Source organism: Salmo salar, chromosome ssa14, assembly GCF_905237065.1.
Source record: "Salmo salar chromosome ssa14, Ssal_v3.1, whole genome shotgun sequence".
Taxonomy (NCBI): domain Eukaryota; kingdom Metazoa; phylum Chordata; class Actinopteri; order Salmoniformes; family Salmonidae; genus Salmo; species Salmo salar.
This window is the reverse complement of record NC_059455.1, coordinates 61,906,674-61,932,275: the sequence shown is the minus strand read 5'-3', so window position 1 is coordinate 61,932,275 and position 25,602 is coordinate 61,906,674. Positions and strand designations below refer to the sequence as shown.

Here is a 25,602-nt window from a genome sequence, read left to right as displayed (position 1 = left end):
GTTGTTTTGTTCGATAAAGTCCATAATCTATGTCCAAATACCTCGTTGTTTGCGCGTTCAGTAAGCTACTCCAAGTGTAGGAAGCGTGGCCAAAATGTCACGACAAAAAGTCTAAAAAAGTTATATTTACGTTCGTTCAAACGTTGTTTAGCATCAATCTTTGTGCCTTTTTAACTTAGGACTTCAGTAATATTCCAACTGGACGATTCCAATGTTTTGGAACACAGCTACCCCTCACGTCAACGCGCGCCAATGAACTCATGTGCTTTCCTGAGTCAACAACTTCCAACTTCCTTTGTTCGCTCTCTGTTCACCATAGACGCCTCAAACAACTTTCTAAAGACTGTTGACATCTAGTGGAAGCCTTAGGAAGTGCAAAATGAACCCTAAGTCACTGTGTTAGATAGGCAATGACTTGAAAAGACTACAAGAACCAGATTTCCCACTTCCTGGTTGGATATTTCTCTGGGTTTTGCCTGCTATATGAGTTCTGTTATACTCAGACATCATTCAAACAGTTTTAGAAATGTCAGAGTGTTTTCTATCCAAATATAATATGCATATTCTAGTTCCTGGGCCCGAGTAGTAGGCCGTTTAATTTGGGTATGTTTTTCATCCGGCCGTGAAAATACTGCCCCCTACCCAAGAGGTTAAGAACAAATTCTTATTTACAATGACGGCCTAGGAACTGCCTTGTTCAGGGGCAGAATTACAGATTTTTACCTTGTCAGCTCGGGGATTCGATCTAGCAACCTTTCGTTTACTGCCCCAACGCTCTAACCACTAGGCTACCTGCCGCCCCCTTTGTAGCCACCCTTTGCCTTGATGACAGCTTTGCACACTCTTTGCATTCTCTCAACCAGCTTCACGAGTTAGTCACCTGGAATACATTTCAATTAACAGGTGTGCCCTGTTAAAAGTTAATTTGTGGAATTTATTTCCTTTTTAATACTTTTTAGCCAATCAGTTGTGTTGTGACAAGGTAGGGGTGGTATACAGAAGAAAGCCCTATTTGGTAAAAGACCAAGTCCATATTATAGCAAGAACAGCTCAAATAAGCAAAGAGAATGACAGTCCATCATTGCTTTAAGACAAAGGTCAGTCAACACGGAACATTTCAACATTTTAAACGTTTCTTCCACTGCAGTCGCAAAAACCATCAAGCGCTATGATGAAACTGTCTCTCATGAGGACCGCCACAGGAAAGGAAGACCGAGTTACCTCTGCTGCAGAGGATAAGTTCATTAGAGTTACCAGCCTCAGTAATTGCATCCCAAATAAATGCTTCACAGAGTTCGAGCAACAAACACATCTCAACATCAACTGTTCAGAGGAGACTATGTCAGTAAGTCCTTCGTGGTCAAAATTGCTGCAAGTAAAACACTACTTAAAGGACACCAATGAGAAGGGACTTGCTTGGGCCAAAAAACACGGGCACTGGACATTCGACCAATGGAAATCTGCCCTTTGGCGTGAGTCCAAATTTGAAATTTTGGGTTCCAATCTCCGTGTCTTTGTGAAACACAGAATATGTGAACGGATGACCTCTGCATGTGTGGTTCCCACCGTGAAGCATGGAGGAGGTGTGATAGTTTCGGGGTGCTTTGCTGGTGACACTGTCATGATTTATTTAGAATTCAAGGCACACTTAACCAGCATGGCTACCACATAATTCTGCAGCGATACGCCATCCCATCTGGTTTGTGCTTAGTCCCACTATCATTTGTTTTTCAACAGGACAATGACCCAACACACTTCCAGGCTGTGTAAAAGGCTATTTGACCAAGAAGAAGAGTAATGGAGTGCTGCATCAGATAACTTGGCCTCCACATTCACCCGACCTCAACCCAATTGAGATGGTTTGGGATGAGTTGAACTGCAGAATGAAGGAAAAGCAGTCAACAAGTGCTCAGCATATGAGGGAACTCCAAGACTGTTGGAAAAGCATTCCAGGTTAAGCTGGTTAAGAGAGAGCCAAGTGTGTGCAAAGCTGTCATCAAGGCAAAGAGTTGCTACTTTGAAGAATATAAAATATACTATGATTTGTTCACTATATTCTTACTATTTTCTACATTGAAAAAGTGGGTGTGGACACACCCTTGAAAGAGTGGGTGTGTCCAGACTTTTGATTGGTGCTGTGTGTGTGTGTCATATGTAGGCTATATACATGGTTTCTACATAATGAGTTCCGTCCAGTCTTTATATAACGTAATAATGTTTGGTAAGTGTAGACCTCTTCCACAGGCCTTCTTGTAGGCCCCATGTGGACTCTAAAACATTTGGTCACAGAAATGGCTTTAATAGAGATGTACTAAAAGTTTTGGCACAGTATTGCTGGTGTCTATGCATTTTATTGGGCCCATTTACTTTCTCTTCTTGAGTGTTTTGGACTGCTGGGTAATTGAGTCTTATCGTCATCCTTTGAAATGTGGACGGATTGTTTTTCTCATAACTATTCGTTTGTATGACTGGCACATCTTTCAGCCATTTTAACGGCTATGGTTATACTGTTGTAGGTGTAATGGGTTTGTGATGAGAGAAGTGACTGTCCTTGTGTTTTGTCACTCCATCACTGTTTTATCATGCTGATGTTTAATATACAGTATGTTGCTGTAATTACTGTGGAAATCTGTGATTCAATGCTGGATCAGCACCTCAGTCTTCAGGGCTTTTTCATTCTTGAACTGCACATTTTTATATGTTTGCTGGAGAATCACATGTGGTGGCCCAATAGTTAGGCTACTCGCTCTTCTAACTCGATATAATGCAAAATTAAGCAGAGATGCTAAGGGCCCTGAACACTGGACGAACTTCTATTCATAGCTAGAATGATCTGACAACATCTGGGTCCGTATCCACAGAGTGTCTTGGAGGAGGAGTGCTGATCTAGGATCTGTCCATATATTCATTATGCACTAAAAAGCATAACTTATCCTAGAGCAGCAGTAACACTCCTAGTCTGAGTATCCGCTTTGTGGATACGGACCCTGAGAGCGAGAGAGAGAGAGATAGATATATTAGCTTTAGTAGGAATTGATTGAATAACACATGGCACCTAGGTGTGTATCCGCAAAATTTGTTGTTGATATAACTGGAAGGGTGGTAGCCTGCAGTCTTATCACAGTGTAAAGTATTTGCTCATCTGTAGAATAGACAATTCTGGGCACATCTTATATTGTACAGTGTCTATTCCATAAGTGAACGTTCTGCCCTGTTGAATAAGCTTCCGGTGCGGTCTAGTACGTGGAGGTTTTGCCTGCAGGCTACTTGCAATTGGATGGACTGTGTGTAATAGGAGCTTACGGTAGAAGTTGCCTCGAACCACAGATCTAGGGTCAGATTCTCCTATCCACCCCTTCCTAATCACCCCCATTAGTTGTATGTAAAAAGATCTGACCCTGTCTCAGTGGGAAGGTGCAACTTCTTCTACCCCGCACCATGTGTGTGGTGCAGGCAGGGAGCTGGGGAGTTGTATCTGCTGTGTCGGCTGGTTAAACCGGGGGGTTCACTAAGAGCGTAGGGACTCTCTCCGCAGAATAAGACCGTGGCCACGCCCAACCAGGGCGTGTGGGACATGCGGGGGAAGCAGTTCTACGCCGGGATAGAGATCAAGGTGTGGGCCGTGGCCTGCTTCGCCCCACAGAAACAGTGCAGAGAGGACCTTCTCAAGTGAGTGATCTGCCCGTCAACATGGTAGACGACATACCGTCACCCTTTCTCTTTTCCTATTCCCACAAATCTCCATAGCCCTGCTTAGTCTGTGTGGTGATCATTACTCATTTAGGGCAAAATCCAAACTTAAGATATGAGGGCTTATCAAAAATATTATGTACATCTCCCATTGATGTATGCATACTAGTTATGCAAATATATCTTAAGTTAGGATTTTGACCACAAAACTTCAACTTATTGTTCAACAGTATTCTGGCTCTAGACTAGATTCCCTGAAGGTTTGTTCATGGTTTTCTAGGAGCTTCACAGACCAGCTGAGGAAGATCTCAAAGGATGCAGGGATGCCCATCCAGGGCCAGCCGTGTTTCTGTAAATACGCCCAGGGAGCGGACAGCGTGGAACCCATGTTCAAACACCTCAAGTTGTCCTATGTGGGACTGCAGCTCATCGTGGTCATCCTGCCCGGCAAAACCCCTGTCTACGGTAAGAATCATTTTCATGCTACTTTAGTTGGGAAATCTATTGTTTATTTGGGGAAATCTATTATGTTGAAAGAAGGTCAAAACTAACTTCAACTAGGTTGTCCGTCTCTTCCTAGTGTCTTTTTTTAAATGCATTTGCTCTTATGGATTTGTATAAGATATTTGATCAAATATAATTGGAAGGCTTGAAAATGGTGGTAGGGGTGTTAAAACATGAACTTAAGTATCCCTATATTTCTGTTATTACGGGGCTATCACTCAGTCAAGAGTGCGCCTGCGCAGGAAGTCTGTTCGTTGATGGACCTAGCCGAGAGTGGAATGGCTACCTTGTAGTGTGTTCATGCGGTATAGTAAACTTTGTTAAACTGGAACCTTGTCGTTGTGTCATTTCGAGTTAACATTGGTAGCAGAGGATGGCTAATAACTACAATGTGCCGCTTCGACGAGAAGAGGTCGTACGAAAGTTGGAAAAATTAACTTGGAATCTGGACACGGGTTACTAATCTGGACGCGAAAAAGCAATCACTTTTGGTGGTATTATCGCTCGAGGGAAGAGCGAGAGATACAGCACTGGAAATATCCGTTGAGGATTTGAACAATGATGATGGTATGGGAAATTTGATCAGAGCACTGGATTCTGTATTTCTTAAAGAAGAGAAAGACCGTGGCAACGAGGCATAATCAAACTTTGACAGTGTTACGAGAGATATTTTGGTTGCAATGACGGACTACATCATTGATTTCGAACAGCGGTACAATAGGATGCGCAAGTACGACATGGTTCTCCCTAATGCAGTGTTAGCTTTCAAGTTGCTAGATACTGCCTGTCTAGATGGTCGGGAGAAACAGTTGGCTTTGACTGCTTGTACTGTACGGACTTTTGCATCAATGACGTCGGCACTAAAAATAATTTTTGGGTGAAAAGACGTCTGTCGCACCGTTAACAGATGGAATGCAAGTGAGTGACGCAGCATATTACACTGAGCAGCAGAGAAAAGGCGCCAACAAGTCACGTTCTCAAGACAACCAGAAGAGGGCGCCATTTCCCGGCACAAATCCAATGGACAAATATGGAAGGAGATCAAAATGTGCTATTTGTCAAAACACTTACCATTGGGTTAAAGACTGTCCTCATAAAAATGAACAAGTTAAACTAACAGAGGAAAATGTAAACACAGATATAGAGCAGTGTAACATCACACTGTTTTCAAATGAATCTGCTTCTGATACTGAGAGTTTTATAGTTGAATCCTTAGGATCTGCTGTGATTGATACTGCATGTACACGGACAGTGTGTGGTGCAAAATGGCTTGATGGCTATGTCAGTGAACTAAAAATGAAAGAAGTACAAAATATGATTGACACACCAAGCAACAGAGCTTTCAAATTTGGAGATGGGAGAATTGTCCATTCTATCAAGCGAGTTAAGATACCAGCAAAAATGTGTCAGACTAAGTGTCACATTGAAACAGAGGTGGTCCCTACAGATATCCCCTTACTATTAAGCAACGCTTCCCTCAAGAAGGCAGGCAGGTACTAGACATAAACAATGACAAGGCAGTGATGTTCAAACAACCAGTGACTCTTGAACTTACTACCTCAGGCCACTATTGTGTAAACATTTTAGACAAAGACATCACACAGAGTCCATGCAAAAATGAGATTCTGACGGACACAGAGCACATGGAGATTCTGACAGTCACAGAGAACATGAACACAAAAGAAAAACACAGTATTGTTAAAGCTTCACAAACAGTTTGGACATGCTACAGTTGACAGACTTCAGAAGTTACTCAGCAGTTCAGGGAATAATGATGATGAGAGTATTTCTATTCTACAGCAGATAGTTAACAGTTGTGAGACATGTCAAAAATACAGTAAACCTAAGCCCAAACCAGCTGTTGGTTTGCCACTAGCTTCCAAATACAATGAAACAGTGGCTGTAGATCTAGATGAGTTAGCACCAAGTGTGTGGTACCTTCACATAATCGACCACTTCACACGCTTCAGCGCTGGAAGCATTGTGAATACAAAGAAACCCAGTGACATCGTCAAGCACTTCATTCATTCCTGGATATGTGTCCATGGCCCGCCCCAGAAATTGTACAGTGACAATGGAGGAGAATTCAATAATAATGAAATAAGAGAAATGGCAGAGAACTTCAACATGGAAGTAAAGACAACTGCTGCATACAGTCCATGGAGCAATGGACTTCTGGAGAGACATAATCAAACACTCACAGAGATCATGCTGAAAGTGAAGCAAGACAATGGATGTGACTGGAACACAGCCCTAGATTGGGCTTCGATGGCAAAAAACTCAATGCACAATGTTCATGGTTACAGCCCATACCAACTAGTGTTCGTTCGGGCAGAACCCTAATCTTCCCTCTGTACTGGTTGACAATCCACCAGCACGGGCCAGTGTGAGTGCATGGGTGGGACAGCACCTTTCAGCACTACATGCAGCGAGAAAAGCGTTCACTGAAGCAGAGTGCTCAGAAAGAATTCGCAGGGCTCTGTGTAAACAGCAACGACCCACCGATGAGAAGTACGAAACTGGAAACAAAGAGTACTACAAACGAGTTGACTGTCAAGAGTGGAATGGACCGGGAGTAGTCATTGGCCAAGATGGTGTGGTGATATTTGTGAGACGGAGGCACCATTGTCAGGGTGCATCACTCAAGATTGCAGAAAGTAAATGATCAACAAGATAGAGGGGCTGTTGCTGAGAATCATCCTAATGAAAAGGAGACAGTAACAGACACAAACCTACCAGATGTCACATCCAATGATATGAACACTGAAACTGACACCGGAAATGAAGCAGAGACCTTCAAACATGCCACAGATAATACTGTTGAGCGTTCAAATGAGGAAAACATTCAACAACAGCCACGTGTTAAACATCTAGACGTTCCGCTAGCGGAACACCGCTCCAATATCCAATGATAGGGCGTGGCGCGAAATACAAACTCCTCGAAAAATCCGAAAACTTCAATTTTTCAAACATATGACTATTTTACACCATTTTAAAGACAATACTCTCCTTTATCTAACCACACTGTCCGATTTCAAAAAGGCTTTACAACGAAAGCAAAACATTAGATTATGTCAGGAGAGTACCCAGCCAGAAATAATCAGACACCCATTTTTCAAGCTAGCATATAATGTCACAAAAACCAAAACCACAGCTAAATGCAGCACTAACCTTTGATCTTCATCAGATGACACTCCTAGGACATTATGTTATACAATACATGCATGTTTTGTTCAATCAAGTTCATATTTATATCAAAAAACAGCTTTTTACATTAGCATGTGACTAGCATTCCCACCGAACACTTCCAGTGAATTTACTAAATTACTCACGATAAACGTTCACAAAAAACATTTATTTTAAGAATTATAGATACAGAACTGCTTTATGCAATCGCGGTGTCCGATTTTTAAAATAGCTTTTCGGTGAAAGCACATTTTGCAATATTCTGAGTAGATAGCCCGGCCATCACAGGCTAGCTATTTTGACACCCACCAAGTTTGGTACTCACCAAACTCAGATTTACTATAAGAAAAATTGGATTACCTTTGCTGTTCTTTGTCAGAATGCACTCCCAGGACTTCTACTTCAACAACAAATGTTGGTTTGGTTCCAAATAATCCATAGTTATATCCAAGTAGCGGCGTTTTGTTCGTGCGTTCAAGACACTATCCGAAGGGTGACGCGCCGGCGCGTTTCGTGACAAAAAAATTCAAAATATTCCATAACCGTACTTCGGAGCATGTCAAACGCTATTTAAAATCAATTTTTATGCGATTTTTCTCAGAAAATAACGATAATATTCCGACCGGGAGTTATACTCACAGACACCATTCAAACAGTTTTCTATCCAAAGCTACTAATTATATGCATATTCTAGTTTCTGGGCAGGAGTAATAACCAGATTAAATCGGGTACGTTTTTATCCGGCCGTGAAAATACTGCCCCCTATCCATAACAAGTTAAGAGAACATGGTTGTTCCAATCTGAAAACTGGACAAACTGTTAAATACATGGACAGAGAAAGTGGTATTCCACATACAGAAACCGTCATTGGACGAGCAGGAAAAGCCAAAGGAAAACACCAGAACTGGTACAACTTGCAGTACTCTGAACCAGTTACACTTTCTGGTACAACAGGGTCAGCTGACCTGTCACTTGTAGATATTCTCAGAATTTAACCAATGGAAAATCGAGAAAAACAGAATGACATTCAAAATGATGATGTACTTGAAACAAAGGACGTGTCATTTGACTCAGCTAAGCTAGATGAGCTCAGTAATTGGAGGAAAAATTTAGTGTTTGAGTAAGTCAAAGACATTGGCCAAAAATGTGTCTCAACAAGGTGGGTGTGTACCCTTAAAGAATCCTTAACTGGTATAGTGCCTAAAGCACGTCTAGTGGCTAGAGGTTTTGAGGAGCTGGCTGCTAAACAACTCCCAAAAGACTCACCGACATGCGCCTCAGAGTCACTCAGATTGCTGATGACAGTGATCTGCCAGAAACAATGGAAACTTAATTCCATAGACATCAAATATGCATTTTTGCAGGGAACAGAGCTGTCAAGGGACATTCGCATCCGACCTCCGCCTGAAGCTAAATGCGAAGGAACACTGTGGAAACTAAAAAAGTGTGTGTATGGACTGGCAGATGCATCACTCTACTGGTACAACAAAGTCAAGGCAACAATGCTGAATACAGGTGGAAAACTGTCACAAGTGGATCCTGCAGTCTTCTATTGGCTTGATCAAGACTGCAATGTGACTGGAGTACTTGCCTGTCATGTTGATGACTTTATCTGGGGTGGCTCACAGACCTTTGCTACAACTGTGATTCCAAACCTCAAAGCTGTTTTCCAGGTCGGCCGTGAGGATGCATGATCATTTCCGTTATGTTGGTAGAGTTTATTACAGTTGATGGGACAATACTGATGCAACAGGAGAGCTATATCAAGAATCTTCAATCCATTCGCATGGATTCTTCACGAGCGGTACAAAGGAATTCCCCTCTGGAATTTAACCTGATCAATTGAGGTCAAAGAAGGTCAAATTTTATGGGTTGCTAGACAGAATAGACCTGATGTAATGTTTGATGGTTGCAACTTGGCATCCAACACAAAACACGCCACTGTACAAACCATTCATTAGGCAAACAAAGTACGTAAACTGAAATCACAACAAGTGGCTTTAAAGTTTCAGCATGTTGGAAAAGATGACTCTTTGAAACCAGTTGTCTTCAGAGATGCTTCGCTAGGGAACCTTACACATGGAGGCACACAAGGTGGACATCTAATCATGTTAATGGGTGAAGGAGGAAGATTCTCACCTATCTGTTGGCAGTCAAAAAGGATCAGAAGGGTTGTCCGAAGCACACTTGCTGGAGAAACACTTGCTCTTGCGGATGGAATTGACAATGCAATCTTTCTTGTAACTCTGTTCTCAGAGCTTACCACTGGTGAGACAAAACGGCACATTCTACCTGTAGTTTGTGTCACTGACAGCTACTCATTAGTTGATGCTTTGAAGTCAACCAAGTCTGTCACAGAGAAAAGACTTCGTCTTGAGATTAGCAGCATCAAGGAACTTATTCAAGCACAGGGAATCCAGCGGATTCTGTGGTCGACCACAAAGGAACAGCTTGCTGACTGTCTGACTGAAAAAGGAGCATCCGGTCTTGTGCTCCTACAGGCTCTCCTCCTACAGGCTCTCCTACAGGCTCTCCTCCTACAGGCTCTCCTCCTACAGGCTCTCCTCCTACAGGCTCTCCTCCTACAGGCTCTCCTCCTACAGGCTCTCCTCCTACAGGCTCTCCTCCTACAGGCTCTCAGTAATGGAAAGTGTCAGCTGGAGTAATACAAATAAAAACTGTCACACAACCCATTTGTAATGGGGAACTTGAATAATACTTGGACATTTAATTATGTTGTTGATGTTTAATTTGTCTTTAAAGAAAAGGGGGAGATTGTTAAGTTCATGTTTTAAGTATCCCTATATTTCTGTTATTACGGGGGCTATCACTCAGTCAAGAGTGCGCCTGCGCAGGAAGTCTGTTCGTTGATGGACCTAGCCTAGAGTGGAATGGCTACCTTGTAGTGTGTTCATACGGTATAGTAAACTTTGTTAAACTGGAACCTTGTCGTTGTGTCATTTCGAGTTAACAGGGGAGCAAACCCCCCCCTCAATTTCCACTAGTGACTGGAGGAACACTAGTTCACTCCTCATGCTTAAAATGTTAAGAGAACCAATCTGCTAGCTACTTTTTTTACCTTGCATTTGACAATATTAGAGCTCAATTACTTTTCTGTGTCCCTATGGTCCTGGTGCCACAGCGGAGGTGAAGCGGGTAGGAGACACTCTCCTGGGCATGGCCACTCAGTGTGTCCAGGTGAAGAACGTGGTGAAGACGTCCCCCCAAACCCTCTCCAACCTCTGCCTCAAGATCAACGCCAAACTGGGTGGCATCAACAACGTCCTTGTGCCCCATCAGAGGTGGCAACCACACACACACACACACACTCATTACAGCTCAGGTTGAACCTCACTCATATATACTTACAAAATATAAACACAACATTCAATTTTAAAGGGTTACAAATCATATAAGGAAATCATTAAATTGAAATAAATTCATTAGACTGTAATATATGTAATTTCACATGACTGGGCAGGGATGCAGCCATGGGGAGCCAATCAGAATGAGTTTTTCTCCACAAAAGGGCTTTATTACAGACAAATACGCCTCAGCACCCCCCCCCCCAGACAATCCTGCCGTTAAAGAAGCTGGATATGGAGGTCCTGGGCTGGTGTGGTTACATGTTACGTTTATGTGTTTGTTCAATGTAGTATACTCAAGATTGTGTCTCGCTGCAAGTGATGTTGTTCTCACGATGGTCTTCCAAGCCTTCATGGCTTTGAAGAAATTGCCTAAAGGCAACACTGATACAGTACAACTGTGAATAAAACAGCCCACTGCTTAATCATCAATGAAAGCGCAATACACCCACACAACATACAATTGCCTATCAACATTCTGTTATGTCCATAACATGTCGATCAATTCTCAAATGTATTCTGTATTGTGCCGAAGACCTATATACCTCTGCTCTAAGAGCAAAGCAACACTCATACACACACACCTGTATGTTTATTTTATTGCCATATCTTTAAAAAATGTAAATAATGTAAACCTCTCCCTACCTCCAGACCCTCTGTGTTCCAGCAACCTGTCATCTTCCTGGGGGCGGACGTCACTCACCCTCCAGCCGGCGACGGCAAGAAGCCCTCCATCGCGGCGGTGGTGGGCAGCATGGACGGTCACCCCAGCCGCTACTGTGCCACGGTGCGCGTACAGACGTCGCGCCAGGACCTGTCCCAGGAGCAGCTGTACAGCCAGGAGGTCATCCAGGACCTGACCAACATGGTGCGCGAGCTGCTCATCCAGTTCTACAAGTCCACGCGCTTCAAGCCCACACGCATCATCTACTACCGCGGCGGCGTGTCCGAGGGCCAAATGAAACAGGTGAGGAGGGGGTGACTGGGAGGGTCTGATGCGTGTCGTTTCGGTTTGTGGGTTTTCAGTTTTGACTCTGTTCTGAATTGACCATTGAATTACATTGCATTATGATTTCTCATTTTGCGTCGGTGGCTGCTTATCCCTTTAAATGGTTAAAAGGTGCGACCCCTTGCACCCCAGCAAAACCATGGTCTCCTATCAGTGTTGGACATTGGGCATTGACGGTTCAGTACTGACTCAAAGTATATCCAGACGGAGCTCCCTCTCCAATTAACCCTGTCTCTACAACTTGAGATATCATGTATAGAAAAAAAGGAAAGAAGAGAACAAGTTTGGTCCCTAGTGATTTGTGCCACAGTGCCCTGGATATAACAGCTCACTGCGTTTACACAGGCAGCCCGATTCTGATCTTTTGCTCAATTATTGGTCTTTTGACCAATCGGATCAGATCTTTGGCCAATAATTTGGCAAAAGATCAGAATTAAGCTACCTGTGTAAACGCAGCCAACTTTGCCTCAACCAGAGAATCATATTAGTTCATTTTTCCATGCAATGTGAATCTCACTGTTTCTGTGTCTGTGTGGGTGGCTGTGTGTGTAGGTGGCATGGCCGGAGCTGATCGCCATCAGGAAGGCCTGTATCAGCTTGGAGGAGGACTACCGACCGGGCATCACCTACATCGTGGTTCAGAAACGCCACCACACCCGCCTCTTCTGCTCAGACAAGGCCGAGAGGGTGAGTGGAGACCCATGTAGAGCAGGGGTGTCGAACTCCATTCCTGGAAGGCTGTGTCTGTGGTTTTTGAGGGAACTTCCTAAGCAATTACCTTTTCAAATGATCGATCAAGTACATGGGAGGTGCGAGGACACCCAGCCCTCCGGGAATTGAGTTTGACACCCCTGATGTAGAGGGTGCAATTAACCGCAGGTCTTGGATCAGATTACCCATCTGTAAACCATTTGTGGATGAAACATCTGTTCCAGGGCTTTGGCAGTGTTCCAATACTTTTTAAATGCATCTCTCAAAACTCCTATCTTTGGAGTAATATCTGAGCTGACATTTCACTAGATTCATGATTTAGACACAACTGAAGTTAGACTGGTTGTGCACCCCAGCATATCCAGTGTCTTTAATCGCTACCATCTCCCCCTACAGGTTGGAAAGAGTGGCAACGTTCCAGCCGGAACCACGGTGGACAGCACAATCACCCACCCCTCCGAGTTTGACTTCTACCTGTGCAGCCATGCTGGGATCCAGGGCACCAGCCGGCCCTCCCACTACCACGTCCTGTGGGACGACAATTGCTTCACGGCCGACGAGCTCCAGCTGCTCACCTACCAGCTCTGCCACACCTACGTCCGCTGCACCCGCTCAGTCTCCATCCCCGCGCCAGCCTACTACGCCCGGCTGGTGGCCTTCCGCGCCCGCTACCACCTGGTGGACAAAGATCACGACAGGTACTGATGAAAGTGGCAAGGCACACGTTCTGAATAGTGAGAGGTATCACAGATATACAGTGCCCTCTGTAGTTATTGGGACATTTTTATTTTATTTTGGCTCTGTACTTCAGCACTTTAGATTTGAAATGATACAATGACTGAGGTTAAAGTTCACACTGTCAGCTTTCGTTTGAGGGTATTTTCATCCATATCGGGTGAACCATTTAGAAATGATGGCACTTTTTGTAGGTAGTCCCCCCCAGTTTTAGCGGAGCAAAACTACTGGGACAAATTCAACAAATTTGGATCCACTTGCTGTTTGTTTTGGATGCATTTCAGATTATTTTGTGCCCAATATAAATGAATGGTAAATAATGTATTGTCATTTTGGAGTCCCTTTTATTGTAAATAACAATATAATACATTTCTAAACACTTCTATATTAATGTGGATGCTACCATGATTATGGATAATCCTGAATAAATCGTGAATAATGATGAGTGAGTAAGTTAGACACACAAATATCATACCCCTAGACATGCTAACCTCTCACCATTACAATAACTGGAGGTTAGCATTTTTGGGGTATGATATTTGTGTGTCTAACTTACTCACTCATCATTATTCACGATTTATTCAGGACTATACGTAATCATGGTAGCATCCACATTAATGTAGAAGTGTTTAGAAACATTCTGTTCTTATTTACAATAAAAGTGACTCCAAAATGACAATACATTATTTACCATTCATTTATATTGGGCACAAAATAATCTGAAATGCATCCAAAACAAACAGCAAGCACATCCAACAAATTTGTTGAGTTTGTTCCAATACTTTTGGTCCCCTAAAATGGGGGGACTATGTATAAAAAATGCTGTAATTTCTAAATGGTTTACCTGCTATGGATGGAAATACCCTCAAATTAAAGCTGACAGTTTGAACTTTAACCTCAGTCATTGTATCATTTCAAATCAGAAGTGCTGAAGTACAGAGCCAAAAGGGGGAAAAAAACATGCATCACTGTCCCAGTAATTAGAGGTAAATGAAATGGTATTTTATCCTGAACATACACAAATGGGCTGTATTAGCTGCCCTATATATTAGAATTATATCTGCAACATATTATGCGTCTAGCTTTACTGAATATACCATTTTTGTTTGGCATGTTGATGCAAATACCTTCTGGTAGATTTTGTTCAATATGACCGTTGTTGTTGTTGTAATGGTGGAACCAAACAGTTGTGCTTCTGTTACTTTATCATGTATCTGACCCCTTTCTCTTGTCCTGTCCTGCAGTGCGGAGGGCAGCCACGTGTCGGGCCAGAGTAACGGTCGGGACCCCCTGGCCCTGGCCAAGGCAGTCCAGATCCACTATGATACCCAGCACACCATGTACTTCGCCTGAGCCACGCCAGCAATGGCTGCAGTTCTGTCCCTTCTCTTTCTCTCCTCTCTTTCTCTTTTTTGCCAGTCTCTCTCTCTATCTTTCTCTCTCTCTTGCGTCTTGATCTGCACCAAAGCGGTTCGAAGCCAGTGAAGTGTGCCAATGGAGTATTTTCCTTTTCGGGAAAAACGACATCCGGCATTCCCGATCGAGCCGCCTTCTACCAGCAATCCGGCACTGAGAGACCGTGGGGTTTCCAATGTACAGAGAAAGCAAATACACGCATACACAAGTTGAGCCATTTTTTTTTTTTTTTTTTTTTATGTCTTTTTTTTTTATTGTAACACTGAGCAATGGATCGGACTGACGCCAATCGTCAGTGGCAGCTCTCCTAGCTAAGCAGGACTCTGTCTACTTTTTACCTCAAAGCCCCTTTGGGTGAAAATCTGTCATAAGGTCTTGGGTTGGTGGGGGTCATGGCGGGTATGGAAACATGGGTGGGGTGGACCTTTTTTTGAGAAGAGATTTTTTTTCCTTTTATGGTCATGTTTTTCCTTTCTCCTTTTCTTCAGTCTTTTACAAGCGAGGTCACCTGGGTATCCATACCCATTACTCTTTCTTCTCCCATTTAGCGAAGAATAAGTGTGTTTGTGTATATACGTGTGCGTGTGTGTCTTTGCGTGTGTGTGTGTGTTTCATGGCAGGCCACTGAATTGTAAAGGGAAAATCAAGGAGATAACTGCTGTAAATGCCTCAGATTTGATGTTTTTATATTCACACATTACATATATATAAATATTTACATCTATAGAACAGATTGAACTATACAGGCTTCACAGAGGCCGGTGGGTATATGTGTAGCAGTAGCAACCGTGGTTTAGCCGGTGTGGCTGACTGGGCATTGGGACCTATTGAATGGTTGAGAGCTTCGTGAGGGTTTACGGCATTGGGCTAAGCCGCCTTAGTTGGTGCCCCGTGTGAGGAAGGGGATCCATCCCTTAAACTTGTTTGTCTCATCGGTTTTGACATTGTTGGGGTGGAGCATGTTTTTTAGCAAGGCGCTAGTCGTCTGAATTTTTCAGAGCAGGAAAACACATTCACTTAACTTTTGGGGTCTCTTTTGCTACCGGCCAATTCATTGCACTGACCGGGGACGCTAGGTAAGCAACAGAGGGCACTCTCTCTTACCTTTATGCATTTATACATACAAATCAAAAAGCAGAATTTGTAAGAGTTTAATATAAAACTGTTTTTGTGGCTAATCTTAACTATTGTTCAGATATAGTTGGTATATTTGATGTTGTTCTTATTGTTGTTGTTAATGTTCTTATCTACGATTATGATAATTATCAGACCGGCAGCAACCAGATGTGTAGTTAGGAGATCAGTGGCTGGGTTTAGAGTTGGACACTTTGTAGCATTCTGGCCTCCGGCGTGGGGAGGCCCAAGGTGGGGCCTCCGGCGTGGGGAGGCCCAAGGTGGGGCCTCCGGCGTGGGGAGGCCCAAGGTGGGGCCTCCGGCGTGGGGAGGCCCAAGGTGGGGCCTCCGGCGTGGGGAGGCCCAAAGTGGGGCCTCCGGCGTGGGGAGGCCCAAAGTGGGGCCTCCGGCGTGGGGAGGCCCAAAGTGGGGCCTCCGGCGTGGGGAGGCCCAAGGTGTATTAGTTTATGCGCCCTTCTGCTCCTCAGTTATGTAGTAGTTTATGGTAGTAGGGAATGGTTTGGCTGTGTTCTCCAGTAGGGAAGATCTGTGTTGATCTATTACTGTTACTCCTGACTGGTAAAACAGGAGGCTACCGTCAGTGTTCATCTGGTGAGTATTGTTGGCAGCAGGGGGTTTCGGTTCGAATGGATGAAAGGTGACAATCCGAGCTGGCATTAGGAAGAAACTGGGACAGACAGTGGTAAAAAGAGGTATGCAATAGGCAATGAGTTACATTTTTAGAACTTCATAATGTGTTTCTATGATAGTTTGTGTGTATTTGAACAAGTATATCTATCCGAGTCTAAACTTCTGTTATTTCTGAATGAAATAATGTTTTGAACACCAGATATGAACATAAAGCATAAGCACTGCCCTTGGATCTAATGACACCTGACCAGTCACGACCGCGGTTAAAGATCCAATTTAACCACAGTCGTGGTTATGGTTGTGCATAACTCGCTGTGAGGATGGGGCGGGGGGGGTTCGACGGCGGCGTGCACGCCTCGTCAGGGGGGGTTGGCTCAGCGAAAAACCCTTTTGTAATAAACCATACGTTAAGCAGCAGGTTTGCTATGAATGAGTTTTGAGCGCCTACCTGTCGAGGGCGTGGGCGCTTGCCTATGGGAGGGGAGCATGGTGGCGGTCCAGGCGTTACATGCAGTAAGTTTTAGGGGCGGGGCTAAGCTGTTGTGGAGACGTGCACTAGTTTCCCCATGTGGCAAGGGTGCTGCGTTGATTCAGCCTGGTGTGGTAGTCTGCAGAGTGTGTTCCTGTGGGTGTGACCAGACTGGAGCGTTGTCCAGGATGTGGGTGTGGTTTCCTAGCAGGGGATCCAAAGGTGGTAATTACTTCCCAGTTTTTAACATATTATCATTGCAAAGCAATATTAACCCGAAATCCAGTTTTCGAATGAGGAAAAAGCTATAATTCTTCTTGTCGACGTGGCTGTTGGTCTGCTCTCTATCGCAGTTTGTGTTTCTGTAACTTGTTTTTTTTGCCTGTATCAATCAGTGGGAATGTGCATTCGGTGGACTAGCTCTTTAGGCTCTGAGAATAAAAAATAAAAAAAGGTAACATTTAGACTTTGCTCACCTGCATGCCAGAGTATTGTCTCTAAAACAATCTCTTTAGAATTATATTTATTAAGAGACAGGAGGAAAAAAAATATGCTAAATGTTTATGAATTTAGTGAGACTGTTATAGGCTAGCAATATTGTCCACTCTCCTCAAGACGTATTTTAAAGATTCCTACACAAATGTCAGTAAAAAACGGAGGCACAGGCCGCTAGAGGCTGAGCGTTCGAGCCTTTGTGTCGTGGCCCGAAGACAAACGAGGTACTTTCTTCAAAAGTGGGCCCGGTAAAGACTTGAACTCTCGCCCCCGCACAGGCCCCAGTGTAGCGTCCATTTAGGCCTCCACTTCCTGGTTTGTGCCCCTGCCACGCCTCTTGGGGCTGTCCTGTCTCGTGGCGCCACCCTGCTGGCCACCCACACAAGCGCACTTCCTCTCTGTGGGGGGCCTCGGCCCAAGGCGTCCACGGCCACAGGAATACCTCCTTTTTAACCTTTTTAACGAACCATTCTTTCTGTGCCCCGTTTGAAAGAGAGCATGATTTTATTTTTTAATTCCTCTTTGATATGACTACAGGTTTATTTGACATTGTGTAATTTAATTTTCTTCTTTATTCTGGGGTGTAGCTCTGCTGTTTTTTCTGCTAGTGGTCTGAGCTGTGTGACTGTCCAATAGCAATAGAAAGGTACCCTGTCTGACCTGCTGGGGAGGGGGTGGGGCTTCCTCAGGCCCCTCCCACTAAGGCGCCTAATCACTCGCTGTATTGCTATGTGACATGTTGAAAACTTTTTTTTTTTTTTTTTTTAGCCTGCAGGGAATATTTGTGTTATTGTGCAAAGTAATAAATTGGTATTTTATGCCTATATCATACGCTGGTGTTTCCTCTCTCCATTCCTTTATTGCTTTTTACCCAAACACCACACATGACACACAGGGCAAATGCTAGTCTTCTGCTCCATTTGCAATGTATAATAAATGAGTTGTATGATTACAGGGCTGCCGCTCTAGAGAATTTCATGTACAGTATAATAGAACTAGTCCACAATCACAACTAGATGTACTACATTAATCTGTCAGTAGATGGCATCATTCTCTCAATGAGCAGAACAGGTCACGTCAGTTTACTGGCTGAGCAATAGCAGTCTTGAGGAGACGGGACTCCTGAAAAACCCCTCCTTACTCAGTTTAGGTTAACAAAAGATAAGACACTGTCATTTTATGACAATGCCACTATCATGTACCAAAGATCAATTTTAAATCCCAAGGCAGCATTTGTTGACTTGGACAATGTAGTCAGCTGATACAACTATCTTGGAGATGGTTACATTAAATCAGGGATGTCCATCTTGAACAATTACTGCTATTGTGTGTGTTAGGATGTGCACTGCCTGTTCTGTCAAACATGTTTTGTGTGTGTGGAGCACCAACTAGACAAATCAATGAAAACCTGATGATTTATATTTGGGTTTCGAACAGTTATTTAGACTTTCATGTATTCTTTAGTGTGTGCTAATGATTCCAGTGAATTTCCGCTATAGCCTTCTCTTACGCTGTGGTATTCATCATATGCAGTACCATGGGCCAATATGTCTCATTCACAATGGACAGCTGTCGTTAGCCTGTGCATCCTCCCTCCCTCTTTCCCCCCTCTCTTGTATCACTACCCCTCCTATTCCATTTCCTGTGTCCCGTGCTGTTGTCATGACCACCGTTGCCAAGGAGAGGTCACGCTCACACGAGAACGGAAACTCGAACCGCAGATCTTGTTACCATACTATTTAATTAATCAGCACACCAAGGTTCAATGAGCTGTGGTGAGCAGGAGATCAGAAACAAACAACTGATAAGCAAAATAAAGAATTTGTTCTCTCCGTCAGTCACACAGTTAACTGGTGTCTGCACTGGTCAGCAGTAAACAATGTAAATCCATTGATATAATCCACAAGATGGGATATCAGCCCTTGATGTGTAAGACCAGTGCTTTGTGACCATAGACATTGATTCAATCTCTCTTGAATGAAAGGAAACAAACTATCTCAATGTAAAAATTACACTCACTAGACTTATTTTTTGGTGAGTAAATTTAAGAAGACTTGTTTAGGTAACACTACTTTCCTCCATCCCTTAGATGGAGAGTGAATGCTTACAGCTGACCTGTATTTCTCACGTGGGTGTTCTGCTTTGTAGTCTGATTCATTCTGCTCTCAAACAACAGTCACTCCACCTAGCCGCCCTTTTTTTGCCATTTCTCCCTTTCACTGCAGCCCCCCCAGACAAAAAAAACTGTTGTAAAAGCTAATTTAGCCATGTAGCGCAAAGCAGAGCATTTAAATCCCATTGTAGAGGCCCCCTTGATTATCTTTGTGTTAATTGATCCACCTACAGGCACCACTCTTCCCCCTCTCCCTCCCCCTGTACTGTCTAGTTCCCCTTCTCTTTCCAGGCACGGTGTTGCTCTCACAGGTTGACGGTAAACTGAGGTTGTTCTGAAGATGGGAGGGACGGACCTAGTATTCCACTTACCTGGCAGTTTGACTAAGTGGTCTTGCCTGCTATCTAAACCCTAACACCCAGACTGGACTGACCCATTTGGGTTTGCATGCGTGGGGGGGAAGGGCAGCAAGCTGAACCTGCGTCGAGTCTGAAGTGGCTCGGCAGGCTCTGAGCCCTTTGTGAGTATTGTGACGAAGACACTTCAACAGGCGCCAGCGGCAGATTCACTCTCCAAGGCTGTGTTCTTTAAGACACCATCATAACACATTCTAAGCTTTAGCGGTGAAACAACTTTGGCATCAACCATCAAGCTTTGGTTCATTTGGAGGCTAATTTAGGATGCACTTGGACAAAGGACATAAATGGACAAAGGCCTATTTGTGTTTTATCAAGACATCTGTTCATGTTTTATCTTCTGTGGACCTTTTTGCTCATAGAGGACTATCAGTTGTTTTTTACTTCCAGCGATAGCATACGTGACGTCCGTGAATCGAGTATCAGATTTTATCAGCCTGACGTATCTAGGTAAGTCTACACCTAGATCAGCTCAGCGCTTTGGTTCATGTGAAGTTAGAGGGCCAGAGCTGCTGACAGATGTGGATGACATCAATTATACCCTACCTACAAACCCACTGGGCCGGATGGTGCCGTTTCTGAAGCTCGATCAATCGAAAATAGGTGAGCTGCCACTAGCGGCTGCACAGCTATTGACTCTTCAATAATTCATCAGTTTGAAAGACGGGGAAAGTAAGAGAGCTAGGAGTGACGGATGGTGGTGGAGGAAGAGAAGACTATCACCAGGTGGGAAAAGTTGAAAAACGCAGAGTTGAAGACATCTGACTAGATGTTGAAAAGAAACACAGAGACATAAACTACTTTCCCTTCTCAAGCTTCTTAAGATATGACAGTGAGTGACTCAAATTCAGGATTGTGAAAGGCCCAGACAGAGAGGGCAGGTGTAGCAAAGGAGTGGGCCTTGAAGTGAGAAAGAGGACATAGACAAGTGTTTTAAAGGTCACTTTCAGGTGGTCAGAAGACATCGAGAGCAGCCATCATGGTCAACACAGGCATGCAGCTGATCAGCTTCACCTGCGCGGTGACAGGTTGGGTCATGGCCATCGCGGTGACGGCCTTGCCTCAGTGGAAGGTGTCAGCCTTCATCGGCAGCAACATCCTCACCTCCGAGATCAAGTGGGAGGGCATCTGGATGAGCTGCATCTACCAGACCACTGGCCACATGCAGTGCAAGACCTACGACTCCATGCTGGCTCTGCCCCCGGACCTCCAGGCAGCTCGTGCCCTCATGTGTGTGGCCATCTTCCTGGGCTGGCTGTCCTGCACCGTGTCCTGCTGCGGCATGAAGTGCACCACGTGTGCTGGGGATGACCGTCGCGCCAAGGCGGGCATCGCCCTCTCCGGCGGCGTGCTATTCATCCTGACGGGCCTGTGCGTGCTGGTGCCCGTCTCCTGGACCGCCAACACGGTGGTCCAGGACTTCTACAACCCCAACGTGCCTGTCATGTACAAGCGAGAGCTGGGCCAGGCAATCTACCTGGGTTGGGCATCTGCAGTTATTCTGATAATCAGCGGAGCCGTGCTGAGCAGCACCTGCCCCCATATCGAGAGGGGTGGAGGGGAGTACCGCCGGGGATACATGGGCCGGAGCTTTCCTAACTTGCGCCCCTCCCCCCTCGCACCTGATCCTCCGAAACCTATCACCTCAAACAGCGTGCCCCTGAAAGAATATGTGTAGTCAGAGAAAATATGTGAATATAATTGTATGAATTGGAGTATGGGAAGGAGCAAGGTTGAGAAGAGGAAGTAGAAGGCAGGTGTAGGAAACATTTTTTTGACTGTGAGGGGGGGTGAGGAGTTGTGACTTGGAAGGTTTTGAAGATTGGAAGCATTTGATTAGAAGCTCTACTCTGCAGTAATCTGTCACTATTTTACTGTGAACCTGATGCATTTTTATTTATTGTAACTAATATTTTTCTAATGTATTTGTACATATTCATCTCTACATATTGTTTGAGACTTTCCATTATGCCTATCATTATTTGCCTCATTTGTATTCTAATGTATTTGACTACATTACACATTTATTACACCGTGATATATAGTATTAGTGCACGGACAGCTCACAAAACTTCCAGCGAACGCCTGGAAGAAACATCAATCACCATAAACATCTTTAAGATACTTGTTTTGTGTGCCTTGTGTTGTGAAGATTGGAGTGATTTCTTTCACAATTCTTCTCAGATGTCTGTTAAATTACTTCACAGGTTTTGTCTCAACTATTTAATGGAGTTTGAATAAGTCAAAATTGTAAAAGAATAAACAGATTTTTCCAAGGGTGTTTTAATGTTATTACATATGTTTATTCATGACTAACTGATATTTTTGTTGTTTGCCCAGAGTAGTGGGGGCCTCATATCTGTGCTAAATGTTCAGCTGTGCACAACTCCAAATGTGTTTCTGTTGCACTGACCCTGGGTAATATAATGATGGCTCAATCTGGCCCCCCTATAGGCTATTGGAGTTCCTGTCAAATTAATTTTATCTTTCAGGTTAGCAAGGTCCAACCGTTTGATCTGAGGAAATGGGAGAAGAAGGTAGCCATCCTGAATAAAACAGTTGGAGCAAGAGAGGTGTAACAAAAGTTTTCTATTTATTATTTTTCATATTATACTCCATGACATTTCAAATGTTTGTCCACAATACATTTTTTTTGCTTAGAAGTCAACAGTGATACAACAGCAAAGACCTGAGCTAGAATAGTAACAGAACTCTGTGACAATTCTGATGCTCTGTCCTCTGCCTTGTTCAGTCCTCTCCTTTGTTCACATCCAGTCCAGTCAGGTGCTCTGCACCGATCAGGGCTGACACATCCAAGTCAAGATCAACCTGAACCCAATTTGTTATTTTACTCTTCAACCCATTACTGAGTCTTGTAATTGTAGACCATCTGAAAGTAGACAATCGCATCGACCGGGTAGTCGTCTTGCAGTTGTAGTTCTTTCACTGTGACTCAATGAAAAAGGACACTTTAAACAGTGTATCTGAAAGAGTATGCAGAATAACAACATGAGTTTATTACATTCGGTGAGGGTAATTACAGTGCCTTCAGAAAGTATTCACAGCCCTAGACTTTTTCCACATTTCATTATGTTACAGCCTGAATTGAAAATGGATTAAATTGAGATTTGTCACTCAACAACCAATAATGTCAAAGAGGAATTGTTTTTAGAAATCTTTACAAATGAATGAAAAATTAAAAGCTGAAATGTCTTGAGCCAATAAGTATTCAACCCTTTTATGATCGCAAGCCTTAACTTCAGAAGTAAAAATGTGCTAAACTAGTCACATAATAAGTTGCATGGACTCTGTGCGCAATATGTAAGGTCCCTCAGTCGTGCAGGGAATTTCAAGCTCAGATTCAACCAAAGTCCAGGGAGATTTTCCAATGCCTCGCAAAGAAGGGCACCTATTGGTAGATTGGTTAAAAAAACAGAAATTAAATATCCCTTTGAGCATGGTGCAGTTATTAACTACACTTTGCATGGTGTATCGATCCACCCAGTCACTACAAAGATACAGGCGTCCTTCCTAACTCAGTTGCCAAAGAGGAAGGAAACCACTCAGGGATTTCACCATGAGGCCAATGGTGATTTTAAAACAGTTACAGAATTTAATGGCTGTGATAGGGGATAACTGAGGATGGATCAACAACATTGTAGTTACTCCACAATACTAACAAACGACAGAGTGAAAAGAAGGAAGCCTATACAGAATATAAAACATGCATCCTGTTTGCAATAAGGCACTAAAGTAATACTGCAAAAACTGTGGCAAAGAAATTATATTTTTGTCCTGAATAGAAAGCGTTGTTTGGGGCAAATCCAATACAACATCAGTGACTACCACTCTCCATATTTTCAAGCATGGTGGTGGCTGCATCATGTTATGATATGCTTGTCATCGGCAAGGACTAGGAAGTTTTTCTGGGGGATAAAAAGAAATAGAGCTAAGCACAGGCAAAATCCTAGATAAAAAAATTGTTCAGTCAGTTTTCCAACAGACACTGGGACACAAATTCCCCTTTCAGTAGGACAATAACCTAAAACACAAGGCCAAATATACACCGGAGTTACTTACCAAGATGACATTGAATGTTCCTGAGTGGCCTAGTTACAGTTTTGACTTAAATTGGCTTGAAAATATATGGCAAGACTTGAAAATGACTGTCCAGCAATGATCAACAACCAATATGACAGAGCTTGAAGAATTTTCTAAAGAATAATGTGCAAAAATTGTACAATCCAGGTGTGCAAAGCTCTTAGAGACTTACCCAGAAAGACTCACATCTGTAATCGCTGCCAAAGGTGATTCTAAAATGTATTGACACAGGGGGTTGAATACTTATCTAATGAAGATATATTAATGTTTTATTTTTGATAAAGTATTTATTTTATTTTATAATTTCTTTGTCTTTGACAGAGTATTTTGTGTAGACTGTTGACAAAAAATTACAATTACATACATTTTTATCCCACATTGTATTACAACAAAATGTATAAAAAGTCAAGATGTGTGAATACTTCCTGAAAGCACTGTATATACAGAAAATAGTTTTACCATTGATAGGTTTACCTGATATGCTCTCCTCTCCACTGGGTGTTTCCAGGGACTCCCATCTCTTGGGAGCAGTTTCCAGAAGGGAGAGGTCATCAGCCCTCAGTGTCAGCAGCAAGTTCTTTCTTCTCAGAAACCTGGACATGTAGATGAGGAAAACTATCTTTCTCACACAAATCAACAATAGGACAACCTTTTCCAAATGGTAGATTTCAAAATGTATAATGCCACACAGTGAATTGATGCGTTTCAGCAGTATGCAGTTGAGAGGCATGCCCGCAATAGATCACTCACAATGAAAATGTATTGCGCACACCTAGTACTGGTACAGTAATACAGTGACACGGAAAAGATACTGTTGACGATAGTAACGCTCTGCATCCTGAAGCCACTCCAACATGTCAGCGATGGATGGAGCGACTGGAGATCTCTGGGTGCATGTAGCTAGGTCAAGGCTGCCTATATTCTGCTCATACAACTGGAACGCACCGGACACCTGATTACTGATAGCATCTCGCACAGACTGAAGAGAACACCTGTAAGAAATAAGAGGGTCATTTGTGGTTTCAAAAATGTGTTCAAGCTTTCTCTGCACTATTTTCAAGAACTTATGGAGTGAGCTACCATTTATCTTACATTTTGTCAGTGAGTTTTCCCAAAACTATGTCCACTGCCTGTATGAGCTTGAAGTGAAGACGCTGGTGCAGATCAGGAAAGGTGTGAAGAGGGGTGTTGGCGATTTGGACCTTTTGAAACGCCCTCAACTGTTCTTCGAGGTTTCCAAGTGAAACCATTAAAGGCTTGCATTCAGACAAAACTGAATTCCATACTTTCTGATTGTTCTCCAAGCTTTGAAAACATTTTTTTAATGTTTGGTTAACCGAAAATAACACAGACTTCGACATTTGGCTAGCTAGTTAAGTTAACACACCTTACAACTCAGAACAGCGAAAGCCATGTGGCTGGTGAAAAAAGACAGCGACAACGAAATTATTTGCTGGAATAAATATGATACAAAGCGAAATAAATAAAACATTCAACTTAATCTAAAAAAAACGGACGATGCCCTTCAAAAATGACTGTCACTTAAGTTTTCCAGTCAACATTTTACCTCCTCACGTTATTTTATTACATTTCCGGTCAGGTGATCTAAACATGGACGTTCTTCGAAA

At 43.3% G+C, this 25,602-nt stretch overlaps 3 protein-coding genes and 1 non-coding gene across 12 annotated transcripts in view; 3 read left to right on the top strand and 1 right to left on the bottom strand.

The window, feature by feature from the left end:
• Positions 1–18,175, top strand: part of ago4 (argonaute RISC component 4) — a 39,870-nt gene extending 21,695 nt beyond the window's left edge. For 5 of the 7 annotated variants that reach the window (XM_014141960.2, XM_014141956.2, XM_014141959.2 and 2 more), the window contains exons 11-17: positions 3,521–3,669; positions 3,971–4,155; positions 10,523–10,682; positions 11,397–11,712; positions 12,307–12,441; positions 12,862–13,163; positions 14,445–18,175. In XM_014141960.2, the coding sequence (XP_013997435.1) occupies positions 3,521–3,669; positions 3,971–4,155; positions 10,523–10,682; positions 11,397–11,712; positions 12,307–12,441; positions 12,862–13,163; positions 14,445–14,553 (1,356 nt within the window). In that variant the 3' untranslated portion in view covers positions 14,554–18,175. The remainder of the gene's footprint in view (positions 1–3,520; positions 3,670–3,970; positions 4,156–10,522; positions 10,683–11,396; positions 11,713–12,306; positions 12,442–12,861; positions 13,164–14,444) is intronic. The other 2 variants (XM_014141961.2, XM_014141957.2) reach the window with 1 other exon arrangement.
• Positions 11,059–11,142, top strand: LOC123726937 (small nucleolar RNA SNORD35). Its single transcript, XR_006759045.1, has one exon. It is a non-coding gene; the product is annotated as a small nucleolar RNA SNORD35 (small nucleolar RNA).
• Positions 18,176–19,906: 1,731 nt separating the features above from the next.
• LOC106570172 (claudin-9-like) lies at positions 19,907–22,072 on the top strand. Its single transcript, XM_014142212.2, has one exon. It carries the CDS (start codon positions 20,853–20,855, stop codon positions 21,549–21,551), a length of 699 nt encoding a protein of 232 aa, XP_013997687.1. The 5' UTR covers positions 19,907–20,852; the 3' UTR covers positions 21,552–22,072.
• Positions 22,073–22,450: 378 nt separating this feature from the next.
• Positions 22,451–25,587, bottom strand: airim (AFG2 interacting ribosome maturation factor). 3 transcript variants are annotated; one of them, NM_001146506.1, is made up of 4 exons: positions 25,067–25,540; positions 24,787–24,966; positions 24,449–24,567; positions 22,451–22,857 (listed from the first exon to the last, which is right to left on the bottom strand). In NM_001146506.1, the coding sequence occupies exons 1-4, from the start codon at positions 25,333–25,335 to the stop codon at positions 22,817–22,819; spliced, it is 609 nt and encodes a 202-aa protein (NP_001139978.1). In that variant the 5' UTR covers positions 25,336–25,540; the 3' UTR covers positions 22,451–22,816. The 3 variants fall into 3 exon arrangements, with proteins under 3 accessions (NP_001139978.1, XP_045549599.1, XP_045549600.1); XM_045693643.1 differs by lacking the exon at positions 22,451–22,857 and adding an exon at positions 24,128–24,186 and having other exon boundaries at positions 25,067–25,587; XM_045693644.1 differs by lacking the exon at positions 22,451–22,857 and having other exon boundaries at positions 24,443–24,567; positions 24,725–24,966; positions 25,067–25,587.
• Positions 25,588–25,602: the final 15 nt, after the last annotated feature.

Coding starts and splice junctions, on each gene's coding strand:
- airim (XM_045693643.1), bottom strand. CDS start 25,335: ATGTCGAAGTCTGTGTTATTTTCGGTTAACCAAACATTAAAAAAATGT. Junction 24,967..25,066: donor GGAAAACTCACTGACAAAAT/GTAAGATAAATG, acceptor TATTTCTTACAG/GTGTTCTCTTCAGTCTGTGC. Junction 24,568..24,786: donor GAGCGTTACTATCGTCAACA/GTATCTTTTCCG, acceptor CTACATGTCCAG/GTTTCTGAGAAGAAAGAACT.
- LOC106570172 (XM_014142212.2), top strand. CDS start 20,853: ATGGTCAACACAGGCATGCAGCTGATCAGCTTCACCTGCGCGGTGACA.